This window comes from Chlorocebus sabaeus, chromosome 8 (genome assembly GCF_047675955.1).
Source record: "Chlorocebus sabaeus isolate Y175 chromosome 8, mChlSab1.0.hap1, whole genome shotgun sequence".
Taxonomy (NCBI): Eukaryota; Metazoa; Chordata; class Mammalia; order Primates; family Cercopithecidae; genus Chlorocebus; species Chlorocebus sabaeus.
Window position 1 is genome coordinate 62,636,379 of NC_132911.1, and position 13,463 is coordinate 62,649,841.

General features: G+C 39.7%; 1 protein-coding gene and 1 pseudogene across 2 annotated transcripts in view; one reads left to right on the forward strand and one right to left on the reverse strand.

Moving 5' to 3' along the window:
- The window catches only part of UBXN2B (UBX domain protein 2B), a 38,870-nt gene that overhangs the window by 9,843 nt on the left and 15,564 nt on the right, over nucleotides 1–13,463 (forward strand). For both annotated transcript variants that reach the window (XM_038000472.2, XM_008000701.3), the window contains exons 3-5: nucleotides 9,271–9,421; nucleotides 11,883–11,966; nucleotides 13,097–13,206. In XM_038000472.2, coding sequence (XP_037856400.1) covers nucleotides 9,271–9,421; nucleotides 11,883–11,966; nucleotides 13,097–13,206 — 345 coding nt within the window. The remainder of the gene's footprint in view (nucleotides 1–9,270; nucleotides 9,422–11,882; nucleotides 11,967–13,096; nucleotides 13,207–13,463) is intronic.
- Nucleotides 2,097–8,059, reverse strand: LOC103237667 (tyrosine-protein phosphatase non-receptor type 11-like; annotated as a pseudogene).

Consider the following 13,463-nt stretch of genomic DNA (forward strand, 5'->3'; position numbering starts at 1 on the left):
GTTTTCTCGTCCCCATTTAGCCACATTTGAAAAGACCTTGATTTCAGTGGGAGAGATGACTGTAAGTTTCAGGAGGGCTACACACTAGACATGAAGTGCCTTTTAGTTTTTGTTTTTTTTTTTTAAGTTATTAAGACTGTGAAATGTCTTTTTAAACCCCAATACCTTGTGCCAGATAACTCTTTCACCCCAAAATATAAAATCCTATGCTTATAATTTTAAAATCCTCAGTGAGCTCTGGAATATTGTGGATATTTAATACCTACCAGCTACCTAGAAGTAGACGGCATCCATGTATTTGTCACACCGACTTTCCAAATAACCTGATTCACCCATCACTGACTGCTCTGGCCCTGGGCTCTCTTGACTTCTTCAGAAACCACCTCTTTGGAACTTTAATATCCACAACTCTTTTTTAAACCTGCACCTTGAGCTTTCTCCATCATCCCAGCCTCCCTGCCTGATTCCATCCCATGTAAAGTAACCTCATCTGAGAACTTGCAATCACCTTTTACCAAACACATGATAAGCCTTAGCAACCTAGGGACTATGATAACTCTGGCCTTGGCCTGAGTTTACATAAGAACATGATAGTTTGCTGACCTCATGGAGGGAAATCTAAATGAAATCAATATAACAAACAAAGCTGGCCAAGATCAGTATTTCCATTATGAGTATAAAAGCAACTGATCTTAAACAGCAGGCAGAGATGTTAATGCAGGAGATATATTTGTACAATCAAACTCTTGTGTACTGGTGAAGGACTTTACCCACAAAGTCAAGTCAAAACAAAACCAAAACAAAATGGAGAATGAGGTCAGTGTCACAATGCAATGAAAAGAACAGGATTCAAGCTTCTTGCTGCAAGTACTGAACTGGAATCTTTTTCTTTACAAGTTTGACTGGAAGACAGCAGTCATGACATTTCCCTAATAAGGGAATACCTTTAGGCCACACCTGTGTTCTGAAGCAATTCAAAGTTCAGTGAATATTGGGGTTCGGGGGTAGGGGCTGATATACATTTTGTCAGTGAGAATAGCAGCCAAACTAACTCAGAGTCTTAAGAGACTGAGAGACCTCAGAAAGGAACTACTACCAAGGCTGGATCTAGGCCTTCCTTTCAGGAGCCAAAGTCAGAAGAATCCAAGGAGACCATAACTTCACGGCAAAGATGCCATAGCATTTCATTACTGTCACAAAAGTCAACCAATGATATTTTCATTGAAATATCCACACTGAATGATGATTCAACACATGAGGCAAAGAGGGATGTCTTTGGAGAAGGCACTTAAGGTGGAACATTAGCAAATCTTACCGTTTGGGTAAAACAAAAATGAGCTCTTTCAACCTTGCTGGAGGCCTGTTAGGGCTGTTCCTTCTCACTGTGGCCTGACTAAAAACCAGTGGCATCAAGAAAGAGTCACATCAAGAAAGTGGCATCAAGTTCCCAAATCTGGGGGTGCCCCAGTGGGTGGTGCTGCTCTCAAAAGCCCTGTGTCCCTAAACACATCCATCCTCACAAGATCAGTTTCTGCAAGTGCTGGTTCCAAAAATAGGCTCAGGATAGGCAGAAATCATTCAGGAAGCTTCTTGAAGCTTTATTTCTCAGTCTGACTTTCAGCTTGTCTCAGCTACTGTGAGCAGCTTCGGCTTCCCAAGGTCACTAGCAACTTCTACTTTTGCTAATATCCTTGGTTTTCCATGGCACTGGTTGTGACTGTCTGTTAGACTAGTGGCCCCCCAATTAACTGCACCTCCACTTCACACTCTTTTTTTGAATCTGGGCTGGGCATGTGACTTGTTTAGTAAGTAGAGGGCATACTCCAGCTCTCTTCTGATTAGAAAAAATCATCATCATCATTATCATCAATAGAGGGCAGTAGAAGGGAAGCTGCGACAATTCTGGACTTCAGTCTTCAGAAGGCCTGGCCACTTCCGCTTTTGAGCTCTTGGGAGCTCTGAGCTGCATGTCAGAGGTCTAGCTACCTGCCAGCCACGCCGCTGAAAGATACTACACGAAGAAAGAGAGACTCAGCACTGCAGGCAGAGAGAGAAGCCCAGCCATCCCAGTCTCTGCGCCAACCTGCTGACCACATGAGTGACAACCTGCAGGCTGGCAGGAGAACAGCCCAGCTGAGCTCAGCTCAGATTGAAAACAGTTGGGGGTGCAGTTTTTTTTGTTTTTGACACAGAATCTCACACTGTCGCCCAGGCCAGAGTGCAGTGGCGTGATCTCAGCTCGCTGCAAGCTCTGCCTCCTGGGTTCATGCCATTCTCTTGCCTCAGCCTCCTGAGTAGCTGGGACTACAGGCGCCCAGCTAATTTTTTGTACTTTTAGTAGAGACAGGGTTTCACTGTGTTTACCAGGATGATCTCGATCTCCTGACCTCGTGATCCACCCGCCTGAGCCTCCCAAAGTGCTGGGATTACAGGCGTGAGCCACTGTGCCTGGCTGGGAGTTGGTTTTTTTTTTTTTAAGACACTAAAGTTTTAGGGTAAGTTTGTCAGCAACATTTGACAACCAAAAACACTGGTTATTCATAGATACCTTTTTCCTAAGAAGAAGACAGTTACTCAAATGCAAAGAAAATATGGCAAACATTTTCCCACCACAACTTTCTCAGTCAACAGCCTAACTATAATTGGTCATCGGCTGGGGAAAAAAAAAAAAAGCCACACCTCTTAATTCATAAATATCCAGGATTCTTTTTCTGTGACTCTTTAATGCCAGTGCAAAGGTAGACCAGTCAACTTCTGACAGTCTCAGGCACTGGCTTAATTCTCATTTGGCCAAAAATAGAAGCCATCAAAATGAATTATCCACTATTGGATACATGATGGTAAATGAGATTGTTCTCACTTTTCTAGGACATTGTTACTTAATTTTCCCAAATCATTTCTTCTTATCCCCCACAATGAGGAAAAAAAATTAAACTGGTTAAGGTTATAAAAAGAAAAAAAAAAGCCTATTACTAGAATTTGAATCCCCATAATCCGCAAAATATAGCACACAATTTAACTGCTTCCTCAATTTAAAACAAAATTCTATAAAATGTTGTCTACATTGTAGAGATGATTTCTTCTTGTCTGAGGAAATGAGTAATTGGGAAGCAGGTATCGTTGAGTTAAAATACAGTGATCTTTAAATGGTTTCAAATTTTGCTTATCAAAAGGTAGTCAACCACAATGCAAGCCTTCCAAATCCAAATTCGGTCTTCACATCAACTTTCTTGCGAAAGTTTGATCTTTTTAGAGTGAGGGTGAAAGTCCACATCTATTTCTGTGCTGAAGTTCTGGCAGGTTTTCTCATCTGAAACTCTACTGCTGTTGCATCAGGCCCACGTGTTCATGGACTGTCTTCTCTTTCATGGACTTTTCATGCGCTGTCTTCTCTCGTTTCTCCACAGCGTGGCATTGGAGTACAAGGCGGAAGGGGGCTCTGCTCTCCACTCGTCTGGTCCGCTAGAGAATACTTAATGTTTGTATATTCGTGCCCTTTCTTCTTGCTTTTCTGCTCTTCTTCAATCCTGCGCTGTAGTGTTTCAATATAATGCTGGACTGCCATATAGATAAATCGGTACTGTGCTTCTGTCTGGACCATCCCTGACCTCTGAGACCGCACCATCTGGATGGTTTTGGGAACGTGAGTGTCGCAGTCAACACCTTTCTCTCTGATGATGTCAATCAGAATATCAGTCACAATGTATGTCCCTGTCCAGCCAATTCCAGCACTGCAGTGCACCACGACCAGCCCTGCATCCAGGATGCTCTCCCGCTTATGGTGCACCTCGTCCAGGAAGTCCAGCATGCTGCTGGGGTCAGTGGGCACTCCGTGGTCTGCCCAGGTCCGAAAGTGGTATTGCCAGACCGTTCTTTCCATATTCCCCTGTCTAACCTTTGAAAGTTTAAGTTCTCTTAGCATATATTCATGAACGGCGCTTTCTTTGACGTTCCTAACACGCATGATGCCATATTCTTTTAGAGCATACTCATCAGGCCAGTATTTGACACATTTACTCTTTCCTCTCTCCACTTCTTTCATTATCATGACAATCACTTAGGGGTTTTCTTGGAACAGCATCCGCCAAAAGTCGTTCACCATGTTTTGCAGGCTGCCTTGTGTGGCAGCGTAACTCTTTGTGGGCTTTGAATTGTTACACTTGGTTTCAAATTCAGGCATGATGGTATTTGCATTGATGTCATCTCAAACAGGCTCATTGGGATCACTATGGTGTAGGACAATCCTGGTATGATCAAAGGGCAGGATGTTTTTGTATCTGTTTTTGTTTTTGTCTTCTTGCCTTTGACCCTCTTTCGGCTGTAGAGAAGTTTGCACTCCTGTTGTTGTAGTGTCTCAAATTCTTCTCAAAAGCCTTGTTTGACTTTATCTGTGGTCTCAGCTAATTTGTTTAGTTCTCAAACTCTGCTTTCTATTTCAGCAGCATTTATACGAGTCGTGTTAAGGGGCTACAACATCTGTCAAAGAATCAAACCATTGTCCTCCACCAACGTTGTATTTCAGTTCCTGACAGCAGATCATAACATGGGTCACTTTAGTCTTGCTGTTATTGCTCTCCCCTTTGTCATCACCGGTGCGCACAGAGAGAACAAAATCTCCAAGGTGGCTCTGGCTCTCTCGTACAAGAAAACTACCATGTTTTTCTTTTTCAGTTAATAATTTCTCTGCTTCTTTCCCAGAGAAGTGTCCATGAAACCACCTTTCAGAGGTAGGATCTGCACAATTCAGAGGATATTTAAGCTCAGTAATATCTCCATTCTTCTCTTTTAATTGCCTGTGATATTCTATGTAATACTGGACCAACTCAGCCAAAGTGGCCAATTTCTCCCCTCCATACAGGTCATGGAAATCACCAGTGTTCTGAATCTTTTTATTTATTTGTTTATTTATTTATTTATTTATTTTTGAGATGGAGTCTCGCTCTGTCGCCCGGGCTGGAGTGCAGTGATGCAATCTCAGCTCACTGTAAGCTCCGCCTCCCGGGTTCATGCTATTCTCCTGCCTCAGCGTCCTGAGTAGCTGGAACTACAGGCACCCGCCACCATGCCCAGCTAATTTTTTGTATTTTTAGTACACACGGGGTTTCACCATGTTAGCCAGGATGGTCTCAATCTCCTGACCTTGTGATCTGCCCACCTTGGCCTCCCAAAGTGCTGGGATTACAGGCATGAACCAATGGCACCTGACCCAGTGTTCTGAATCCTGATGTGGGTGACAGCTCCATTTCTTCTAACAGAAAGTGTGTAGTCTCCAGGGTTACTTTTACTAGCCTTTGCCGAAAAACTGCCATCAGCTCCTCTTGTCAACAGTAGGTTTTCTGCCTCCACCCCAGTGATATTTGAGTGAAACCATCTTTGCGATGTCGTGTTCCTCCCGCCCTCCGGCTCTGTGACGGACCCACTCCTTGCTCAGGCTCCGCTGGGCTTGGTCACATCAGGCTGGCCTGAGGGAGACCCGCTCAGGACCAGACGTGGGACAGAGCCAGCTGGCTGTGCACAGACCTCACTCCAAGCCTGGGGATCCTGGAGACTGCAGCCGCCCCCCAGGCTGACTCACTCCTCCTCCCTGTAATTTTTTTTTTCTCTGTCTTCTGATAAGGTTTTGCCAATTGGCAAGTTATTTAAACTTCTTCAGTCTTGGTTTTCTTACCTGTAAAATAGGAATAATACCATTGTTAGGAGGGTTAACTAAACACATAGTCATCCCTTGATAAATGTGAGCTATTACTATTCATTTAGGAAAATAGGACTGGCAATACTATATAAAGTTAATGATGATGGGGAGAACAGGATAAAGAAGGAAAGAAATCAAGACAGAAACAATTGAGGTAAACTAAGGAATGAGGTAAACAATTTTGGATTCAAGGCCAAGGACGATGGCTCACGCCTGTCATCTCAGCACTTAGGGAGGCTGAAGCAGCGCACATCGCTTGAGCTCAGGAGTTTAAGACCAGCCTGGGCAACAGGGCTTAAACCCTGTCTCTATAAAAAATAGCCAGGCGTGGTGGTGCACACCTGTATTCCCAACTACTCGGGAGGCTGAGATGGCAGGATAGCTTGAGTCCAAGAGGTGGAAGTTGTAGTGAGCCAAGATCACACCACTGCACTCCAGCCTGGGCAGTAGAGCCATCACTGCACTCCAGCCTGGGCAGTAGAGCCATATGTTGTCTCAAAAAATATATAAATAAAATAAATTTTGGATTGAGGTAGTGTCAGTGGAATGGAGAGAAAAGGGTGAAATTAATACAGGATATTTTCAAGGTGTTTATTATAGAAATGTAATGACATGGGATATAGGAAGTAAGCCAGTAGGAAAGAGAGAAGACTTAAATGTTTTAAATTTGGGATACAGGAAAAAGTGTGATTGTTAGTGGGAGGGCTTATGTGTAGAAATAGCTTCAGTTTTGGAGATGAACTTGATTAAAGTAGAACTATCTGGCAGGTGCTTTTAAATTCAACACTGGACCATAAGTGAATGGTAAAAGCATATATTTGAGAGTCATCTGTATAGAAGAGGTTATCTTTGGCAGTGGATAAATATTTTGATGATCAAATGAGCTTAAATAGAGGGGAATTGAAGTCAAGGATATAGGCATATTTATGTAAGAGGAGGAGGAAGAAATTCAGTAAAATAGAGAAGGAGATGTTGGATCCCACTGGGCAAAGAAACAAGCAATTTTGGTATGATGGAAGTCCAGGAGAGAGTTCAACTATGAAACAATGGAAAGGAGAAAAAGAATAGGCTCAAAAGGATCAAATGTTTCAGAAAGTGGGTAATAACTGAGGAAAGTCTTTTGTGTTTGGCAATGAGAAGATAACTAAGAACCTTTGAGAATTCAGTAGCAAACCTTGAGATTCAGTAGCAAAATGGGAGCAAAAATCTTACTGCAGGGAGTAAATGCATGGGAAATATGGGCATCAGTCACAGTCAATATGTTTAAGGTTTGGGTAGTCATCATTAGGAGCTAAAAAGATTGAAACCGCCCAGCTCTTCTGAAGTTGGGAACATTATCAGTGGGTAACCCCTATCACTATTTTCATTCAACTTGTACTGGAGGTTTTAGTCAGCACAATGAGATGAGAAAAACAAAAGTATACAGATTGGAAATAAATAGAATAAAGCTCATTACGTGCAATGACATAATTGCATACAAAGAAAACTATGAAAGACTCTGATTCTTTTTCTGATTCCTCTGGTCATTTTGATTTTTTCCTCCTGTGTACCTGTTCTTCTTCATTCCTAGAATTTTGTCCCTTCTGTGCTTATCTAAGTCCTAATGTCCTAAATCCTTTTAAGGCCCAGCTAAGTACCAATTCTGTACTAGGCATCTTTTATTCCTTTTCATGTATATTTAATAAGTTAGTTTGAATGAGTATAGAGAATTACTTCAGCAATCAATAAATGTCATTGCCCCGAATATTCATGAAGAATTAAAGTTGAGGACTTACACTGCTGTATGCAAAGACTTATTATAAAGCTGAAATAGTTAAGAGAGTAAGAACTGACAGTAGACCATGGACCAAAATAAGAGAACTCAGAATCATAGACACACATAAATAGCAACTTGATTTATGACACTGCAAAGCAGTGAGGGACAGAATTTCATTATGTGGTACTGGGACAAATGGACATTTATATGGAGGAAAAACAGTTCTTGTCCTCTGCCTTATACCACCTACAAATGTCAGTTGCATATGGGTTGTGGATCTAAATACAGAAATTAAAACAATACAATTTCTGGAAGAAAATAGAATATCTTTATGACCTTAGAGTAGGCAAAGATTTCAAATAATAAAAACCATTAACCATAAAGGAGATAGGAAATCATTTGCTATGACTGATTTTTGCAGTAAGGTCTTTCTCACTAAGACTGAAATAAAAAGGAATGATTATTCACTTTGCCAGATTAGAGATGTGGAAAGCCTTGAAGGTGACTTCCGTTCCTCGTTTCCAGGGCACTCCAGAGAGGGGAGGAGTGTTACAGCAGCAGACAGCTGCAGCAGGAAGCGTTGCTTTGCTTTGTTTTTCTGTGTTTGTCATAGCTACGTAAAATAATCTGCTTCTAACACTAAGGCTTGTCTTAAAAGCCAACTAGGGCAGTGTTCAACCTTGCTTGCTACCCTGGACCCTTGAGTGTAAGCTTGGGAGGAAGGCTTCCATAGGCTCCTGCTCTAGATAAATTTGGACCCAGTGTACTTCTCCAGAGCTGGCAGGATGAAGCCCCACCTCCACCTTCTGCAGTTTGTAGGGTTTAGTAGGGTTCTCCTGGTGTCTTCTTGTTCTCCATCCTGATGGATCTTTTCCTTCCTTTACTACAAAGTGAGAGCTGGTCTGTTCTTTCCTCTATCTTATTCAGTTTTGCATATATTCTAATTTAGGAGAAAGCCTTGAAGGTGAATTCTGTTCCTAGTCTCCAAGGCAGATATAATTTCCCCCCGTTGTTTTGTTCTGTGTGTCAGTTCAATGTGAATTTGGGACTGAATTGGAGAGTTGTAAGTATTTTAACAAATGAGGTTTGATTGTCTTCTTACGCTGGAAATCTCCATGTTGATACTTCATTGGTTATAGTTTCTGATATTCTTGATAGAAAAAATCTTGAAAGATGAAAGTAGGTTATTAATCTTATGTAAAGGTAATTTTTATGTTTCCTAGGACCATTTATGAAGTTGGAGTCAAAGTAGAAATTGATCGCCAAAAAATTAGTCTAAATTATTTACTTTTAACAAACACAGGGGGTTATAAGGGAGTAGGTCTCTTTTAAATCCAAAAATCTCTGAAAAATAAATCCTCTATAGATAACCCTTTAGTTTAGAATTAGCTGTTTATACTGTCTAAAGCTAGAGATCTCGTCACTAACTAGGTCTCTACTGAGTGTGGCCTTCTTAGGGAGAAGGGACTATCTTTTGATTGTTGACACTGCTTTCCCTTCTACATCAGAAGTGCTGAATTAGTGAATGAGATGTATGTGATAAGCAGTTACAGAAGGCTGAGGGATCAGCAGGCAAGCCAGTTATCACACTGGAGCCTGAACTTGCCCTTAGAATCAATCTCTGCAAACTCAGTGAGAAAATATGTGATCTGTTTCTTATTCTTTTCCTTAATCCCATTTTAAAAATTAAATATTCTCATAGAAGTCAAAAGAATGCCTTTTTTTAAATAAAATACTTTTATTTTCATAAGAGTATGTAGCTTTTTACTTTAGTTTATGTCTGTTATCCTAAGTTTTTATTGATGAACTAAAATGTTTAAAGGTTTTACTCAAGTGAACATGAATACAGTGGATTAAATATAGTTCGACCTTCAACTGGGAAAATTGTGAATGAACTTTTCAGAGAGGCAAGGGAACATGGGGCTGTCCCTCTGAATGAAGCCACAAGAGCTTCAGGTGATGATAAATCTAAGGTCAGTGAAACTAAATACACTGTTTCTATATTTTACCTCCTCTTTCATTTTTATATTATTTGCAAACATTGTTTTTCTAATTGTATATTTGTTTTAAATATTTGTTTCGTTTTTATAAAATTCTATTAATGATTGAAAGTTGAGACAATTTCTTACATTTCTGAACAACTTTTTAATTTACCTTTTAATTACGAAATAATTAGTAGAGTCACAGGCATTTGTAAAAAGAATACAGGGAGGTTTCATGTACCTTTCACCTAGTTTCCCCCAACAGTTACATTTTACATGATTATAGTATAATATGAAAGCCAGGAATTTGGATTTCTCTGTGTCTGTGTCCTTTTATCACATGTGTAATCACCCAACTGAAGCTCTCCTTCATAGCTTACCCATTTGCACTCATACCCACCCCGTCTCTCCTACCGTCCCAAACCTCTAGCCAATACTGGTCAATTGGGTTTTCATCTCTATAATTTTATCATCATATTAAGAATGTTACACCGGCCAGGTGTGGTGGCTCATGCCTGTAATCCTAGCACTTTGGGAGGCCGAGGTGGGCAGATCACAGTTCAAGACCAGCGTGGCGAACATGGTGAAACTCCTATGTCATACAAATGGAGTCATACAATATGTGACCTTTTGGAATAGCTTTTTTCACTCAGCAGAATGCCCTTGAGATCTATCAGAGTTATTGCTTGTATCACAACTTTGTTCCTTTTTCCTGAGTAGCATTTTATGCTCTAGATATACCACAGTTTAACCATTCATTTATTGAGGGATATTTTCGTTTCCAGCTTTTGAGTGTTACAAATAAAACTGCTGAGAGCAATTGGGTACAGGTTTTTTTACTGCCATGTGGTTTTATTTCTCCGGGATAAATGCTCAGAAGTGCAATTGGTAGGTCATACATTAAGTGTATGTTTAGTTTAAGAAACAGCCAGACTGTTTTCCAGAGTGGTTGTGCCCCACATATATGAGAGAGCAAGTTTCTCTGCATCCTTTTCAGCATTTGGTGTTGTCACTATTTTTAATTTTAGCCATTTTGATGGGTGATAATATACAGTGATAACACACTGTGGTTTTATTTGATTTCTCTAATAACTAATGATGTTAATTTGCATTTTCCTAATGGCTAGGGATGAACAACTCTTCATGTGCTTCCTTGCCATTATCTGTATTGTTCTTTTCAAGGAACTATCTCTTCATTAACTTTTCCCATTCTCTAATTGGATTATTTTGTTACTGTCGAATTTTGAGAATTCTTTGTATATTTTAATAGGTGTGGGTCCTTTGTCAGTTAAATGGTTTGCAAATATTTTCTCTCAGAATGTCATTTGTATTTTTATCCTCTTAGCAGGGTTTTTCACTAAGCAACGGAAATAAACTTGGATAAAGTCCAATTTATTCCTTTTTTTTCTTTTATGGATCATGCTTTTGCTGTATTGTCTAAGAACTTTTCACTTAACTGTAGGTCCCAAATATTTTCTCCCTTGTTATCTAGAAAAATGTTACAGCTTTACATTTAAAGCTGTGATCTCTTTGAATTTTTTGTATAAGGTGTGAGGTTGACACCCCAGTTTATTGTTTTGCTTATGGATATCCAGTTGCTCCAGCATCAATTCTTGAAAGGCACTCCTTTCTCCATTGAATTGCTTTTGTACCTTTCTAAATTTCTTTTTTTCTTTCTTTTTTTTTTTTTTTTCTTTTTTAGACAGTCTCACTCTGTTGCCCAGGCTGGAGTGCGGTGGCGCAGTCTCCGCTCACTGCAAGCTCCGCCTCCCGGGTTCACGCCATTCTCCTGCCTCAGCCTCTGGAGTAGCTGGGATTACAGGCGCCCGCCACCACGCCCGGCTAATTTTTTGTGTTTTTAGTAGAGATGGGGTTTCACCGTGTTAGCCAGGATGGTTTCAATTTCCTGACCTCGTGATCCGCCCGCCTCCGCCTCCCAAAGTGCTGGGATTACCGGCATGAGCCACCTCTATACAGCTTTTATAATTATCATCTGACACAATATTGATATACTAAAGACCAACAGTTATGTGTCTTTTGTGGTATAATTTCATACATTCTTGTAAGTAGCATTTCTCATCCTGGAATTTCTCCTTCAAAATCATTTGGGGAGGTTATCTAAACTACCTGATGGCTTCAGGTATTATGGTTCAATAGGTTTGGGATATGCCTAGAAACATGACTTTTAAAAAAGCTTCTATGATAATTTTGACATCCATTGTTGAGAACCACTGCTCTAATGAAACTTAAATTTTGGTTTTCATTTCATTATTCGTCAATGGTTTGAAATTATCTTTTAGTCAAGTCTTATGGCAGTTTTGGTTCTTGAAGGTTCCCCAATATGAGCCACTTTGGCTAATTAGAATTCATGTAGCTTTAAAATACATATCACATAATGACTTTTTGCTGAATAATCCTCTGTGAATTTTAACTCATTTGCTATGTATTTTAGTCATTTACAGGTGGAGGATACAGATTGGGTAATTCCTTTTGTAAGCGATCTGAATATATCTATGGAGAAAATCAGCTGCAAGATGTAGGTACAATAATCAAAATGAAAAATAGTTGTTTCTAGTTACTAAAACTGTTGGTTTTAAAATTAAGAATTGATAATAAAAATATAATATTTTTGTTACTTTTTAAAACAGGGGTTAAAAGGACCAATGATGTGTGAGTTTCAGTCTGATTTTTATGTTTTGTATCACAATTATGCCTTGCACTTAGAGATATGTAACTATTTGTTGAAAGAATGTGTGATTCATTGTCCAAATGAATTTGCAGCCAGGCGTGGTGACGTGCATCTGGAGTCCCAACTACTCCAGAGGCTGAGGTAGGAGGATCACTTGAGCCCAGAAGTTCAAGGCCAGCCCGGAAAACATAGCCAGACCCTATCTCTTTCAAAAACAAATTAAAAAAAAAAAGTGTTTAAAAAAATGAACTTGGGCCAGGCACAGTGGCTCATGCCTATAATCCTATCACTTTGGGAGTCTGAGGTGGGCAGATTGCTTGAACCCGGGAGTTCAAGACCATCCTGGGCAACATAGTGAGACCCTGGCTCTTTAAAAAATCAATTAAAAAAAGAAAAATGAACAAATATATAGTTATTATTATAAATGACATATTTTCATAATCTAAAATGAGGTGAGGTATAAATGTAGAACACCTAAAGTCATTCTTTGTTTCTGTGGCCTTTTGAAATTTTGGAGTTTTAATTTTATTGTAGACATTTATAGTTTCTTAGAAGGTCACTGGAAATTCTGTTCCCCTTGTCATGGATATTTAAGCTCTGTAGCAAAGAAGAGTATGGGTGCAGATGAAGGAAAATGGTGGGAATCGTGGGGTGCAGCTCTTCTCATTGCTTTCATTTTCTAGTGAACCATCCACCAATAGTACTTCAAGGCCAGGGTCCAGCTCTGGGACCTTTGGTATTTGCAACCATTGTCAATTTGTTAAACTGAATGCAAACTAGCTAAACAAATGCATGTGGTTTCATTAATGTCTTTCACTGTGAATAATGGAAATAACTCCCTGTTTTAAATTAAGTAAATACATTTTGCGATATCACATTTGGAACTTAAAATTGTTTGGGGGGAGATGTATTCTTTTATATATATATATATATATATATATATATATATTTTTTTTTTTTTTTTCTATGCCCAAAAGGTTCAGATTTTGCTTAAACTGTGGAGCAATGGTTTCAGTTTAGATGATGGAGAATTGAGACCTTACAATGAACCAACAAATGCTCAATTTCTGGAGTCTGTTAAGAGAGGGTAAGATGTATTATTTGTATTCTATTTGTTATGTAGAGTGGGACTTATTTTCTTAACAGACTACTAATTATTAGTGCACTGCGGGTTTTCAAGAAGTAGTTCCTGGAATATATTAAATAAGTGGTTGCTGGGGGTGTAGGTATTCTTAAGTTTTATAAAGGATATACTGCTATCTGTAAGTCACTGGTTCTTAACTTTGTGGGCCAGGGGCATTGGACATTGGCCCATTTTAAAATGTGATGAAACTATGAACCCAG